Source organism: Hippocampus bargibanti, linkage group LG13, assembly GCF_051943395.1.
Source record: "Hippocampus bargibanti isolate YZ-2025 linkage group LG13, ASM5194339v1, whole genome shotgun sequence".
Classification (NCBI taxonomy): domain Eukaryota; kingdom Metazoa; phylum Chordata; class Actinopteri; order Syngnathiformes; family Syngnathidae; genus Hippocampus; species Hippocampus bargibanti.
This window is the reverse complement of record NC_142746.1, coordinates 866,207-883,171: the sequence shown is the minus strand read 5'-3', so window position 1 is coordinate 883,171 and position 16,965 is coordinate 866,207. Positions and strand designations below refer to the sequence as shown.

Below are 16,965 nucleotides of genomic sequence, written 5' to 3'. Positions count from 1 at the left end.
TATATATATATATATATATACATATATATATATATATGTATATATATATATATATATATATATATATATCAATATGCTCATCTTACCCTATATTACATCACAAACAGAACTTCAAAGTCCTTTAAGCACACAAAAGCTAAAAATTAAAACACACAAAATTAACACAACAAAAGTAGCACGATTCTTAACAAAATAAGTGCAGAGTTAAAAATTGGGAGCTACACTTTGCCTGTCTCATGTGCTTGCCTCACCTGAGCCGGAGCGTGGTTACATTGATTACACACCGGAGGCAACATGACCTAAATATTTGACTTTGTGGCATATTATAAATTGTTGTCCAAACGGTTTATTCTTGTTCAGATTGAAAAGACAAATAGACTAATTTTACTATGTGTGTTTCAAACACAACTATTCATTGAATAGCACTATTTTCAAATGGGGGTTCAGATGACTGTAATCACATTATGATGTTATTATTATTCAATTATTATTATTTTTACTAGTTGGTATGATGGCATTATTAATATGAAAAGCAAATTAGTGACAGCTGATCATCAGACCAGAGTAACCACAAGGAAAGTGAAAGTTCGCATCCACTAACTGTCCACATATAAATCAAGCCATGTAAATAAAAAAAGATTTGATATAGTGTATTTTTTTTTACATGAGTAATTCGTTTTTCATATAATTTTACATGATTTTTGGTAGTTAATTAATTTAAGCAACAACAAAAAAACTGAGGAGCCATTTGGGAGCCAAAGGAGCGGATCTTTTGAGTGAGCCGAGCCAAAAGAACCTGCTCACTGAAAAGAGCCGGAATTTGTTGTTGGTAGCAGGCGGTCGCCGGTTGGACGTCGACCGACTCCAACGGTTGGGCGTGGCGACGTGACATGAGCCAATCCCTTCCGAAGAAGTCATCCGGGTTGGGCTTTCTTCACCGGGCAGACAAGCGTGGCCCCGCACGTCCAAACCGGCTTGACAGCTGCATCGCGAAGTCGGGTGGGGCTTCTTTTTCCCACCCTCTCCCTCCCCGCTCGCTCACAAAGATCGTAAAAAAGCCAACCGGCGCCGCCCAGCGCACCACAGCACCGCAAAGCAGGCAACCCTCCAGAGCCTCTCGTTTTTCGTCCGCTACCTCGACTCGACCCGACCGAAGCTCGCCATGTTCCGCTGCGGGATCGCCTACCCCCGCTGCAGGTGGATCGTGCCCCTGCTGCTGCTGTTCGCCATCATTTTCGACATCATCGCCATCGCCGCCACGTCGGGTTGGGTGACGGACGAGGAAGGCAAGACGCACTACGCCAGCATGTGGGACCAGTACCACGGACGCAACGACAAGTGGGAAAGCAAGTCCCTCATGGAGTTCTGTAAGTGGTCTGCAACCGTACCTGTCAACCTTAGCTAATAGCTTCCCTTATAAATGATTACAATTCCCGTATAAAAGTTGGAGTACGCCGTACGTTATTTGAAATAATAAAAAAACGCGGAAACGCAGACAGTTTACTGCGCATGCGCACACTGTGCCTTTATCAATCCGACCGTACGAAGCGAGAAAAAATATATCTAAACTATTGAGGATTACTTTTGCTGATTTGCCTATAAAAGTGATAGTACCCCGTACATTATTTGAAATGATCAAAAACCTACTTTACTAAAATACGGGGCAAACGTATAATTTGACAAGTATGAATAACCGCTCGCGGTCGTGACGGGTGGGGGGCGACGCAACAGCTCGCTCGACGAATACACTTTAGAGCAGGGGTTGGGAACCTTTTTGACTAAGAGAGCCATAAAAGTAAAATATTTAGAATTTTTTTTTCAGTGATAGCCGCACGCACACACACGCAAACACGCACACAAACACACACGCATGCCTGTCCACTTTTCAACAAAATGTCAGAATGTATCATTTAAAATAACTTTGTGATAGTACTCACCGTTAACATGAATGGTTTTCCGTTCCTCGTGATTGGTAAAAATCCAGGCAAACGATCGGAACGAAATTCAACTTGTCCATCGGCGAAGTTCCTGCTAGCTAGCCTGCACACGGCTCATAAGCTTCCACACTTGCTGTCTGCAATATCTTCTCGCAGAAGTATATTGATGCTAACATTAACCTGGGCCGTGTTAAAATGTCACAGACATTCGACAGTTTCATCGATGGTATTGTTTCATTGCAAATTAGAATCAGAACTTTTTCTCTCCTCAAAGGCGAATGCTCCGGTGCATTCAAGCTGAAGTGCACTCGTTGGGCTCATTTAAAGGGGAGTTTTCCTGTTTCAACATGACGGCCAGTATCATACAATCAAAATGGCGCTTTCGGCCAACCTCGGTCAGTGTCATCCAATCAAAATTGCGCTTTCCGCCAACTGCAGCCCCAACGTAGAGTCCAAAGCAGTCGGGAACCTTTGGCTCGCGAGCCATAGATGGCTCTTTTGATGATTACATATGGCTCGCCGATAAAACGAAATACATATTCTCGCTTTTCGCTGTTCATTTCCTGTTGGCGGAAAGCGCAATTTTGATTGGATGATACTCTTGTTGAAACAGGTGAACGCCCCTTTAAATAAGCCCGACGAGTTAAAAAAAAATGGCAAGTACACTTCAGCTAGAATGCACCGGAAGATTCGCCTTTGTGGAGAGAACAAGTTCTGATTCTAATTTGCAATGAAACAATACCATCGATGAAACAGTCTAATGTCAGTGGCATTGTAACAAGCCCCATGCTAACGTTAGCATCAATATACTTCTGCGAGAGACAGCGAAAAGCAAGTGTGGAAGCTAATGAGCCGTGTGCAGGCTAGCTAGCAGTAACTTCGCCTATGGACCCGGCAAGTTGAATTTTATTCCGATCATTTGGATGGATTTTTACCAACCATGAGGAATGGAAAACTATTCACGTTAACGGTGAGTACTATCACAAAGTTATTTTTAATAATACATTTTGACATTTTGTTGAAAAGTGGAAAGGCATGCGTGTGTGTTTGCGTGTGTGTGTGACGGAGGGGGGTGGGGAGGCCTAAACTTTGGAATTCACTCCCCGCCCACCCTTATCGTCTCCGGCCTGGGAACACAAACAGACCAAACGACGATACCCGTTTGAGCCCGCCACAAGCTTTAAAAGCAAAAGAGAGTCCAACTTTTCCTCCCAAACACCGACTCTTAAAGGACAACCGACGTCTCCGGACAACTTGTGTCCATAATTTGTAAAAGCACTTCAAATGACTTTTACTGAGCGTATTTTAATAAGATTCCACCTCATATAGCTATATTTTACCTTTTAAGACTCATGCTGAATATTCAGGAAGTTGGTGACGAGTCGGACGTGACGTCACGAAAGGACCACCCACTGACCGTGAAAAGGACGCATTGTCCTTCCATCACGTCAATGTATTTTGCTGCAGTTGTTTGGTCTGGGGACCTCGTGTTGCACCTAAAAGCTGCCAGAAGGCGTCCAAGCGCCATTTAAGAATTCATCAGCCTATGGAAACGGAGGTGGCCACAGGATGTCGCCATTTTGTGCCTCTTTTTTGTGAGAGATTGTCCCCCATTGTTGCCTCAAAATGGCACAAATAAATTCTTTAATTGATTGCAAACATGTATGCTTTCCTCTTCAGAACTATTTGAATCATATTCATAACTGGATGTGTAACAAGAAAGCGTATTCTCCGAATCTGAAGCCATTGTTTTGATTCTCCAGCAATGCAAGACGTCTTGGCGTGACGTCACGAACTGGGGGCGGGACTTTCTGAAAATGCCCAATTTGCTGCTCAATTTTTTGCAGATTTTGGACACTTGAAGTCATTTTTATTGGTGTTTTGCATTTGACTAAAAATATCATACTGCATGTTTTGGCTATTTTAGATGCTATACAACGTTTTTCTGGTGTCAGTTAAAAAACAAAAAACAAGTGAGTCGGTTGTCCTTTAAACTGCCATTGTTATCAATTTTGCTCATATGCTACCTTGCTAGCTATTTGCTATCTATTAGCTGGGTGGCTATCTCGCTAGCTATCCATTAACTGTCTAGCTATCTAGCTAGATGCCTGGCTAGCTATCTATTTGAGTTACCGGGTTGAGTGAACGACGGTGTGTGTGGCTGCCGCTGCACACCAGCAGAAAAAAAACTTATCCTGTGTCTGTAAAGTGACCTTGAGAGTTTTGAAAGGCACTTGGAAATGAAATGGATTATTATTATTACTGCATCTATTCACTATCGAGCTAGCTTTCTATCTATTTGAGTTACTTCGGAGTTGCGTGAAGGCTGGCGCATGCAGCTGCCGCTGCTCACCCACAGAAAAACTTTATCCTGTGACTACAAAGTGACCTTGAGCGTTTTGAAAGGCGCTTAAAAATGAAATGTATTATTATTATTAATTAGCTATCTAGCTGGCTGGCTAGCTATCTGGCTGGCTATCTATTAGCTAACAAGCTGGCTGGCTAGATATCTATTTGGCTAGCTACCTAGGTAGCTAGCTATTTGCTATCTACCTTAAGAGTTTTGAAAGGAGCTCAGAAATGAAATGTATTATTATTATTTGCAATCAATCTATATATTAGCTGTCTTGCTGGCCGGCTAGCTAGCTATCTGACTGGCAATCTATGAGCTATCTAGCTGGCTCTCTATTAACTTAGTGGTTATCTGGCTATCTAGCTAGCTATTTGGCCGACTATTTGCTGAATAGCTATATATCTATCTAGCTAGCCATCTATTAGCTATATAGCTAGCTATCTAGCTACCTGGCTAGCTAGATAGCTAACTATTAGCCATCTATTAGCTAGCTAGCTCACTTTCTATGTATTTGAGTTACTTCCGGGCTGAGTGAACGCTGGCGTGTGTGGCTGCCGCTGCTCACCCAAAGACAAACTGATCCTGTGACTGTAAAGTGATCTTGAGAGTTTTGAAAGGCACTTAAAAATGAAATGTATTATTATTATTATGATTATGATCTTTGAAATCGGCCTTAACATCCCAGTCGACGTTTGTCAGCCGAACGCCAGCGTTGAGCTTTGCGAGAAGAACCGACCCGTCCAACACGTTTGCTTGCACGTGCGTGCGGGAGACACACCTCGGGGCTCGGTAACCAGGTGTTGGCTGACCCCCACTAACGACAAAGACGAAGGAAGGCAAAACTTGGCTGCACTTCCAGTCAAGCGGCTTGAGCTCCTTTGCCTTTTCTTTCGCCGTTCTTGGGAAAACAAGGCACCTATTCATCTTGGGTGGGTTTTTTTGAGGGGGGCTTGCTGCCCACAAAGGAGTTAAAACCCACCGCATTTAAAATTGCATTTTCTGTGTAGCTCTCTCTCTTGTTTCTATTTATAATTGTATTTTGTTTATTGCATTGTATTTGTGATTATATTTTATTTATTATAGTACCTATGCTAGTCTGTGACTAAAGTGTCTGTGAGAGCTTTGAAAGGCGCTTAAAATGTAATGCATTATTATTATTATTATTATTATTATTATTATTATTAGCAGCTATCTATTAGCTAACTAGCTTTCTATCTCTTTGAATGACTTTCAGTGAACGCTGGCGTGTGTGGCTGCCGCTGCTCACCCACAGAAAAACTTATTCTGTGACTGTAAAGTGTCCTTGAGAGCTTTGAAAGGCGCTTAAAATGTAATGCATTATTATTATTATCATTATTATTATTATTATTATTATTATTAGCAGCTATCTATTAGCTAACTAGCTTTCTATCTCTTTGAGTGACTTTGAGTGAACGCTGGCGTGTATGGCTGCCGCTGCTCACCCACAGAAAAACTTATTCTGTGACTGTAAAGTGTCCTTGAGAGCTTTGAAAGGCGCTTAAAATGTAATGCATTATTATTATTATCATTATTATTATTATTATTATTATTATTATTATTAGCAGCTATCTATTAGCTAACTAGCTTTCTATCTCTTTGAGTGACTTTGAGTGAACGCTGGCGTGTATGGCTGCCGCTGCTCACCCACAGAAAAACTTATTCTGTGACTGTAAAGTGTCCTTGAGAGCTTTGAAAGGCGCTTAAAATGTAATGCATTATTATTATTAGATTATTATTATTATTATTATTATTATTATTATGTGACAATCTGTAAAGTGTGCCTCTTAGCAGCGTCTGAACAACGTTTGCCCAGACGCCCGGGGCGTGCAACTTTTACGTCGAGCGTACAACTTACAAAACGTCTCCGCCCGAGTGGCCGACAAAATTTTCAAGGGGGGAAAAAAAATACGAAATATATATATATATATATATATATATATACATGTCAGCTGTCTAGCTGGCTAGCTATTAGCTGTTTATTTGGCTAGCTATTAGCTGGCTATCTGGCTAGCCATTAGCTGTCTAACTAGTTAGCTATTTGAGTCAGGAAACACAATAGCTATCTAGCTATCTATTAGCGAGCTGGCTAGCTATAAGCTATCTAGCTAGCTCTCTAGCTATTTGAGTTATTTCGGGTTGAGTGAACGCTGGCATGTGTGGCAGCCACTTCTCATCCACAGAAATACTTTATCCTGTTGAAGGGCACTTATAAATGAAATGTATTATTATTGTATGTCACAAGCAAACGGGCTCTTTTGACCACTGCAATTGAACTTTTTTCTGAGTTACACGAGTCAGCATTTGGAATAGTTTTCTTTTGGTCCTGAACGCACTCCGTCTTGTGCCCATGCAGCCTGGGCGCAGGCGGTGGCCGCCCTGATGATCCTGGGCCTCCTCATCCTCATCGGTGCCTTCATCCTGTCCTGCGTGGCCCTGTGCTGCACCCTCAACGTCACGCTGCTGCCCGTCATCGGAGTCATGCTGATTGTCGTCGGTAAGAAACGTACCCCCGCCGCCGAAAGAGAAGCACCAGAAGCACCCATGGCCGTCGCCCGCTAGTCAAAATGTGTAAAAATGTCAACAAGTAAAAGGTCACGCTTAGTAAAGGAGAACCTCGGGAAAGTGAATGCTTTCTGTCTTTGTAAGGCCGCATGTTTCGGGCGTTGTTGGGTGAAGTCATGGTGAGTGTTTGGGGCTCCCGACTGTAAAAAAGGGCCCCTCCCCATAAGACTCTGCGGTGCGTGGCGTTACCCGGGGAACCGAGGCGTCATGTGTCGTGGCCGCCAAAGGCTCAGACCTGCCAAGCCAATCTGAATCTGTCCTTTGTCCAAGCCTTTGCAAAAGACTTCCCCGAGTTTTGGCTCTTGTCGGGCTTTGCTGTGGGAGTGCCGAGGGACAAAAGGTCACGCAGGGGTGGACGGGGGGGGGCAGCGAGGATCGCTAAATGTTGCCACTTTCTGTCAGCCGGTAGGAGGGACTCAGTCCCAAACAAATGTCGTGATGACGTTCTGCACCAGCTGAGGGCAGGAAGGGGGGTCAGAGCCAGAGTCAGGAGAGAGAGTCTGGCGAGAGAGTCTGGCGAGAGAGTCAGGAGAGAGAGTCAGGCGAGAGAGTCAGGCGAGAGAGTCAGGAGAGAGAGTCAGGAGAGAGAGTCAGGCGAGAGAGTCAGGAGAGAGAGTCAGGCGAGAGAGTCTGGCGAGAGAGTCTGGCGAGAGAGTCTGGCGAGAGAGTCTGGCGAGAGAGTCTGGCGAGAGAGTCTGGAGAGAGAGTCTGGAGAGAGAGTCTGGAGAGAGAGTCTGGAGAGAGAGTCTGGAGAGAGTGTCTGGCGAGAGAGTCTGGAGAGAGAGTCTGGGGAGAGAGTCTGGGGAGAGAGTCTGGGGAGAGAGTCTGGGGAGAGAGTCAGGCGAGAGAGTCAGGAGTCAGAGACAGAGAGAGTCAGGAGTCAGAGACAGAGAGTCATTGGCTATAAGCTATCTAGCTAGCTTTCTATCTATTTGAGTTATTTCGGTCAGAGAGAAAGAGTCAGGAGTCAGAGACAGAGAGAGAGATTCAGGAGTTAGAAACAGAGAGAGAGAGAGTCAGGAGTCAGAAACAGAGAGAGAGAGTCAGGAGTCAGAGACAGAGAGAGACAGGAGTCTGAGACAGAGAGAGTCAGGAGTCAGAGAGAAAGAGTCAGGAGTCAGAAACAGAGAGAGAGATTCAGGAGTTAGAAACAGAGAGAGAGAGAGAGTCTGGAGTCAGAAACAGAGAGACAGAGTCAGGAGTCCGAGACAGAGAGAGTGAGTCTCAGAGTCAGAGTAAGAGTCGGAGTCAGAGTCGGAGTCAGAGTCGGAGTCGGAGAGACAGTCGGAGAGACAGTTGGAGAGACAGTCGGAGAGACAGTCGGAGAGACAGTCGGAGGGAGAGTCGGACGGAGAATCGGAGAGAGAGTCAGAGCCTGTGCCAGAGCCTGTGCCAGAGTCATAGAAAGCGCCAGAGTCAGAGTCAGAGTCAGAGTCAGAGTCAGAGACAGAGTCAGAGTCAGAGCTGGCCGGCCAGGAAGGCAGAAGAGTCGGTCGGATGTGGGACACACGTTCTCCCGCCGCAGTCACGTGTACTGAATAGGGTGTGCATAAGTTCACATTTGCCAGCAGAAAACTTTTGGGAAAGGAGCCAGAATGGCCCCCAGTGGCGACGTGATTGTCTTCCCAAGTCCGCCAAATTCTCACTCTGACTGAAGCGACGGCACTTGAAGTGGAGCGCGTCCGTTTTGCTTCGCCGATTGCTTGTGACAGGAGGCGGCGGCTTGTTATTACCGCTCACACCGATGACGGCGCACCTCTGCTTTTTGTCCACTCGGCAAAATCAGAAGTGAGTCACTCATTTGTCGCTGAACGGAACGCCCCGAAGAAGAATTCTGTACAGTTCCCTCCTGACTGCCTCAACCGGTAACGAGATGCTTTTTTTTTACCCTCCTGTTGATAAAAAGTCATGACTGACAAGCGTCAACGCCTTTTTCTGGAAGGAAGACGCAACAGGCGCGTTGCTTGGTTGTGACTCAGCGCCGAGTTGCTGATGAGGAACATTCCGGTACAACATTGTGTTGCTTTGGCGTGAGCGTATTTTCCTCACGGTGCCGTCATCGTGAACGGTCGTGGCGCTTTCGCTCACTCGTGCGACAAAGTCGATGCCCGGCGGCACAACAGACGTCCGTGAAAATGCTAAAAGCAGTGTCTGAAACTCGTGACAAAAAAGTTAGCGGACAACAGGGCAGATAACTCTGAAAAGTTGCCTGCCCCATTTTTCACAACTTGAAACACAACACGAATCACAAAGAATCTTCTGGGGCTGAGGTTCTGTGCGTCTACTTTGGAACATCGATGAGAAGGTTTCTTCAGCCGTCATCTGTACAAATTTGAAGGTCTCGGACGTTTCACGGACATGGCGGTGCCAGACTCTGATTGGTCCCTGCTTTCAGGTTGGGGGGAGCAGAGAAGAAGCTAGTTCCATAAAACAGCAAAACCCTTCACTCAATCGCCATGGTGAGGTGAGATTCAATTTGGATCGTTCCTACAACAGACTTCTTAGGCAACATAGGCTTACTTATGCTGATGAGGTGATACCAGAGCAAATGGGGCAATCAGGCCAGTCGTAGACCCCATACATAGGCGGGACAATAGAAGTAATCACTCGGGAGAATAGAAGTAATCAGTGTAGCCGCAGGGAGTAGTCCTCTGCTCCCCACAACCTGAGAGCAGGGACCAATTGTAGCAGAGTCTGGCACCGCCACGTCTGGACAGAAGGGATATAAATATATCGGGCCAAAACTACCAGCAAAAGATTTTAGTTCGCTGACGAAGCCTCTTGGCCAAGAATCGAAACGTCCAATACCTTCAAATTTGTACAGATGACGGCTGAAGAAACCTTTTCATCGATGGACCACTCCTGTACGACTGAGAGCTTACACAGACGGATCTACTTTGGAAAATGATATGCAAAAGCACGACCTTACAACGCTCTGGAAAGACGGAAGTGTAAAAAAAGACGCAAAGTGGAAATAAAAATTCACCCAACATGTGGAACAAATAGCATTGAAGTATAAAAACAAACAAGCTAGTACCGCCGCTGCTAAGTTGCTAACTTCTACAGTCTCTTCGAAATAAATGGCAAACGTTGACAGAGTTTACTTATTAGCTTATGAAATGTGATACGATTAATTTTGCCGCTACTTTCAACAACGCTCGCTAGGTGTTAGCTATCTATCGGCTAGGTGTTAGCTATCTATTCGCTAGCTAATAGGTATCTATTTGTTACCTATTCACTAGCTATTAGCTCTATTCGCTCGCTAGCTAGCTTGCGAGCTATTTGAGTTACTTCCAGGTTGACGGTGGATGGGAATTCCACACATCGGAATTGTGGGTGGCTCGGTTTCAGTGTATTTTTCCACAATGCATATAAAATGCGCTTAATGTCATCCTTGCAATTGTCTTTTTTTTGCCTGCACACTTTTTATTTTGGATGATTATTTCTCATCAAAAGGCTCGAGGGGCTTCATATTCGACGCTAAGTGATTTAGAGGAGCTAACGACAAACTTATTTTGTAATATTTAATCTTTTCGAGTAATTGGGATGAGAAAAAGATATCAGTGTGTTTGTAAACCGCCTCGACTGTAACATGAACGGTTTGTTGTTGTTGGTTTAAAGCACAGGTGTCAAAGTCAAGGCCCGGGGGCCAAATCCGGCCTGCCACATCATTTTTTTTTTTGGCCCGCGAGAGCAAATGAAACTTGTGAAATTCCATGATGCTTGCTAAAATCCGAACTAAAATGTCATATTTTTAGATGTAAACCACAATAACAGTCGTTATTTTTGACTTCAGATTTGAAAACTAGTTATTCATTCATTGATTATTGTTATTATTATTATTGTTTGCGGATCATCGTAAAGGTCAGAACACGAGACAAAAGATGCCATTTATTCTGGCAAAAAAAACAGCTCATTGGTCGAGAACACTGGTGTCAAAGATGAGGCCCGGGGGCCAAATCTGGTCCGCCACTTCATTTTATTCGGTCAGTGAAGCAAATGAAACTTGTGAAAACTTGTGAAAATGTTTTTTCATACATTTTTTTGTGCACGCTATCTAGCTTTCTATGAGTGGGTTGAGTGAACGCTGGCGCGTGTGGCTGCCGCTGCTCACCCACAGAGAAATACTTATCCTGTGACTGTAAAGTGACCTTGAGAGTTTTAGAAATGAAATGTATTATGATGATGATTATTACTGCTAAAAGCAATGTTTCCCATGTTGCCCATGCAGTGGTGCTGCAGGTGATCGCTCTGATCATCTACCCGGTCAAGTTCAACGAGCAGATCTTCGAGGGCCACTACTACTACACGTGGGCGTACGGCTTCGGCTGGGGGGCCACCCTGCTGTGCATCGGCTGCGCTGTGCTCTTCTGCTGCCTGCCGCGCTACGAGGACGAGCTCACCGGCCTGGCTAAGACCAAGTACCTCTACGCGTCCGCCTAAAGCCCTTAGGGCCCGCGGACCCCCGTCCTCCGCAACCTTCTTCTCGGAACATTCGGACTCTTTTATCCCAATTCAAGATGGCGTTTTCTCCGTGTGAAATGTCACCCAAGTGCCTGCGCAGCGATCGTCAGCGAGTGGCGGCAGTATTGATCGGGAGGGATTTTTGATCTGGACTTTTTGATCCCGAGCGAGCGCTTCGGCTCACTCGGCAACGTGGTTCTGGAGTGTTTGGCCCCGGGTAATCCATCCAGAAACTGTAACCCTAACCCAGTGGTTCTTAACCTGGTGCATCCTCCGCCGCAGAGGTCCATGCCTCAGTCTAGATCCAGAACAATCGCTCCCAGGCCACAGTACAAGTCCCATAACAAATGGGATTGATTCGGAAGGGGAAAAAAATGCAGATTGCTTAAAGGAGAACCGACACCATTTTTGTTTCCTAACTGACATCAGAAAAACGCTTTATAGCATCTAAAATACCCAAAACACACAGGCTGATATGTTTAATCAAAGGCAAAACACCAATAAAAATGACTTAAAGTTGCCCAAAACTGCCACTAATGAACTCGAAACTGGGGAGATTCGAAAAGTCCCGCCCCCTTATTCGTGACGTCACATTTGGATTGGCCCACCCACAAACTGCCTTGCTCCAGAATCAAAACAATGGCTTCAGAGAGTTCACATTCAGAAAAAGATCCTGTCTTGTTGCTCATCCAGTGATGAATAGTATTCAAATAGTTCCGAAGAGGAAAGCATAAATGTTTGCCATTGATTAAAGAAGTCCTTCCGTGTCAATTCGAACCTTCTGCAAGCGATGAAACCAGTGAAAGAGATCCGGACTCTGATGTAGCAGCCCAGAAAATCCACAAAATGGCCCACGTTTCGTCCAGTATATGGAGCCGCCGCTTACAAGAGCCGACCACAAAAGGAGGGTTCGAGACAGCGGCACACTTTGAGCAGCACACGAACATCAAAGCTGTCAAGTCGAGAGAGAGAGAGCTCGACAGCGCTACAGAGTAACACGGATAAAAAGTGGATGTTTGTCCGATCGGTTTGCTCTCTTTCACCGCTGGAAGCGACTTTCTCCCCATTGTCACGGGCTGACAGGATGACAGCAGTTATCCAAGCGCCGAATCGCTAACTCCGGTTAGCTTCCTCGTTCGCCTCCGCTGCTGCTCTGCTCCGTTGGAAACGGCTGGGAATTTGTGTCAACTTACACCTTCTTAATGAGTGTTACCGCAATTGGCTGTCACACAACAAACACGTTATTGATGTAGTTTCCCTTCTAATTTCACAATCAACCCGATGAAAAAAAGTACCCAAAATGCATTGTGCGTGTCGCTTTCTCGGTCAGGGGCGTTCCCTCTGTGACGTCACTTCCCGCATCGACATCAACTTGAAAACAAGAGTGAGTGGCGGGCACTAGGACCATGTATGTCACCAAGCGGGTGTACAGCAAGAGGCGTGGTTATGATACGAATATTTTACTGCATTTTCCCCATGTTCAAGTCAGATCCACTTGTCGGCAGTTGGAATAAAGACGCGCTCCAGTCAGTCGTGTGTTCTCCTTCCTCAACTGCTACACTGGTGACCCTGACGTGATCCTTGAACGTGGGGAAAAAGCAGTAAAATATTCTTATCATAACTGATGGCTTTAAAAATGATCGTTCCCGCTGGTGTTAGAAGATGGTCGTAAAATCAGCAGGAACCAAGGTGTTGAACAAAAGAGATTATTTTCATCTTGTAGACAGCAGGGACATTGTGAGGTCGTCGGTTGAGGAGGGCAAGAGCAGTGATGACATCATATCCACCGGGCCTATCAGCGACGAGGAACGTGTAACAGGATATCAGACTGAAAATAAAGATGTTTAATAACTGTACACCCTACAGACACACAAAGTTAGCTAATAAACTACATAGTATATCCCTATATGGACTAAACTAGAAATGAAATAACATAGGATGTTAACGGATGTGGATACAGTGAGACCTCAACTTACGAACTTAATTGGGTCCCAGACAGAGTGTGTAAGGCGAAAAGTGTGTATCTCAAAAAAAAAATCCCATAGGAAACCATTATAATGGGAATAATCCGTTCCTGGGTTTCCATAAAATATACTTTTCAACTAAATAAGCCTTAAAACTACACACAACATACCTTATTCTATGTATACTAAATGTGCTATTGTATTGTATTGAAAGAAATACACTGCATTGTATCATGAAGTCACTTTATTTACATTTGTGATGGTCATTTATGGCTTGATGGAATGGCGTTGGAGGTCGAAGGTCAAAGGGAATTGCTGTTTGGAAAGAGAGGACTGTAATTAAAGAAATAAACTGTGCTGTAAAATAAAGTTTTATTTACCTTTTTGATGGTCGTTGATGACTTATAGGAGAGTCACCTTCCATATGGACTGTTGGTAACTTAACCTCTGGTGCTGTTCGGTCGTGTGCTTCCGCCGAAGATCACTCCGCCAGCCGTGGCGGGTGTGTATTATGAAAATAGTGCTTATTATAAGGTTTAATTTTCATAAATTTGACATTTGTAAGACGAACAGTTTGTAAGTTAAGGTGTTTGTAAGTTGAGGTCTCACTGTATAAAGGTTCTGTCAATAACCACGCCCCTTGCTGTACACCTGCTGGGTGAGATACATGGTCTTAGTGCCCGCCACAACTTCATGAATATTCAGCGTGACTTCTAAAATGTAAAAATAGCTATATGCGGTGGAATCTTTGTCAAATGCGCTCTGTAGAAGTCATTTGAAGTCATTTTCAAATTACGGACGTGTCGGTTGTCTTTTAAGATGCTTCGATCTGGAGCGATTGATTGATTTATTGATTGATCCTTCCCCTTTGTGACGCAACTAATATGCAGCTATTTAGCTGCGGCTTTTGATTTGGAGCCACGTCGTCCGGATTCATTTATTTTAACCATCAGTTTGGGATCCCCAAAAACTCTTTTCAAATTGGGAGATTGAAAGCGACACTTTGATCCGCAGGCCTTTTGCTCCCGAGGCAAATAATCCGGTACCGACGATGGCGAGCATTCATTCCATCCAGAACGATCGGCCTGGAGTCAATGATTTCAAAACTGTCGCCATTCGAGCCGCAAACACCATCGGCCATGTTCATCGTTTGTCGTTCAATTCCGGCTAACTTTTTTTTTTTGAGGAAGGGGGATTTGGGGGGTCGTGGTTTCCCCAGGTGGAGGGGAATTCCACACATTGGAATTGTGGGTGGCTCAGTTTCAGTGTATTTTTACACAATGCATATAAAATGCGCTTAATGTCATCCTTGCAATGGTCTTTTTTTTGCCTGCACACTTTTTATTTTGGATGATTATTTCTCATCAAAAGGCTCGAGGGGCGGGATTAACTTTGCTTCGCATTAGACGCTAAGTGGTTGAAATGAGCTAACGTCAAACTTATTTTGTAATATTTCATCTTTTCGAGTAATTAGGATTAGAAAAAGATATTTGTAACATGAACGGTTTGTTGTTTTTGGTTTGAAAGCACAGGTGTCAAAGTCAAGGCCCGGGGGCCCAAATCTGGCCCGCCACATCATTTTTTTTCGGCCCGTGAGAGCAAATGAAACTCCATGATGCCTGCTGAAATCCTAACCAAAATTCCATATTTTTGGATGTGAACCACAATAACAGTCTAGCTAACTAGCTCTCTTAGCTAGCTAGCTCTCTATCCCACTAGCTATTAGCTATCAATTAGCTAACTAGCAAGCTCTCTTAGCTAGCTAGCTCTCTATTTGTGACCCAGCTGGCTGGCTATCTCGCTAGCTATTAGCTATCAATTAGCCAGCTATCCGGCTATCTAGCTAGCTCTCTTAGCTGGCTAGCTCGCTTTTTCTGATCTAACCTGCTATCTATCTAGCTATTAGCTATCAATTAGCTAGCTAGCTATTAGCTATCTATTAGCGAGCTAGCTAGCTTTTTCTCTTTTTGAGTTATTCGGGGTTGAGTGAACGCTGGCACGTGTGGCTGCCGCTGCTCACCCACAGAAAAATGTGCCCCGTTACTGTAAAGTGACCTTGACAGTTTTGAAAGGCGCTTAAAAATGAAATGTATTATTATAATGATTATTCTTGACTTCGGATTTGAAAACTAGTTATTCATTAATTTGTTGTGCGCTCTATATAGTTATGTAGCTTTCAATGAGTGGGTTGAGTGAATGCTGGCGCGTGTGGCTGCCGCTGCTCACCCACTGAAAAACTTATCCTGTGACTGTAAAGTGAGTTTTGAAAGGCGTTTAGAAATGATTATTATATGTAATATGTGGAGGGGATTAAACATTCTAATGGCTTCCCAAAATTCATAATAGCCCTGGAGAGGAAACCATAACTACAATGTGGCCCACCCGCGGCAAAAAATGACTTTGACACCCCTGGTTTAAAGGGAGCAGTGCGTACCAACTTTTTTTTCCCTCAACTTGTATGTTTGTATTTTAGTAAAGGAGGGAACTCGCATTATGCAGCATGAAAAACACCAAAATCTTTGGTCCGATGTGCCTTAGCTGCTGAAATGTTTGATTTTGCAGCATCGAAATACTGTACAAGTTGTCCTTGTTTGACGTATCGTGTGAGAAAACAACAAAAAGAGCAGATTCGCATCAGCAAGTCGTGTCGGGGAAAAAAAACGACTGACATTGCATGATAGACAGGCTAAACCAAAAGTAGGATCAATATTTAAAACGAATTGATCATGGTGTGTGTGTGTGTGTGTGTGTGTGTGTGTGTGTGTGTGTGTGTGTGTGTGTGTGTGTGTGTGTGTGTGTGTGTGTGTGTGTGTGTGTGTGTGTGTGTGTGTGTGTGTGTGTGTGTGTGTGTGTGTGTGTGTGTGTGTGTGTGTGAGAGAGATCTACTCCTGTTTTAACACTCGGAGTGTTTCCCATGGGTGTGCTGTCATTAATAAGCCGCCCCTCATTGTTCTTCTGCTCTAGTTGGTGTGAAGTGAGTCTCTTTGTTTTGTAGTTTGTATTTTGATGCAATAAAGTCGTTGTTTTGACTAAATGCTGGATGCTACAGCTTCGTGTTTGCTTTCAACATTTAGCTTGTAGTAGACGTGCACATCATATTGTTATTGTATATATATATATATGTGTATATGTATATATATATATATACATATATATACATATATATACACGTGTATATATATATATATATACACACATATATATATATATATACATATATATATATATATATATATATATATATATATATATATATATATATATATACATATATATACACACATATATATACATATATATACATATATATATACACACATATATATATATATATATATATATATATATATATATATATATATATATATATATATATATATATATAGGGCGGCCCGGTAGTCGAGTGGTTAGCACACCGGCTTCACAGTGCAGAGGTCGCCGGTTCGCGTCCCGGTCGAGCCTCCCTGTGTGGAGTTTGCATGTTCTCCCCGGACCCGCGTGGGTTTTCTCCGGGTCCTCCGGTTTCCTCCCACACTCCAAAAACATGCATGGCAGGCAGATTGACCACTCCAAATTGTCCCTAGGTATGAGTGTGAGAGTGACTGTTGTATGTCTTTGTGTGCCCTGCGATTGGCTGGCAACCAATTCAGGGTGTCCCCCGCCT

General features: G+C 44.0%; 1 protein-coding gene across 1 annotated transcript; it reads left to right on the top strand.

Annotated features, from left to right (window-relative positions):
• Positions 1–943: 943 nt before the first annotated feature.
• Positions 944–16,335, top strand: perp (p53 apoptosis effector related to pmp22). The gene is made up of 3 exons (XM_089012561.1): positions 944–1,367; positions 6,665–6,805; positions 11,105–16,335. Exons 1-3 carry the CDS (start codon positions 1,163–1,165, stop codon positions 11,314–11,316), a joined length of 558 nt encoding a protein of 185 aa, XP_088868687.1. The 5' UTR covers positions 944–1,162; the 3' UTR covers positions 11,317–16,335.
• The last annotated feature ends 630 nt before the right edge of the window (positions 16,336–16,965 follow it).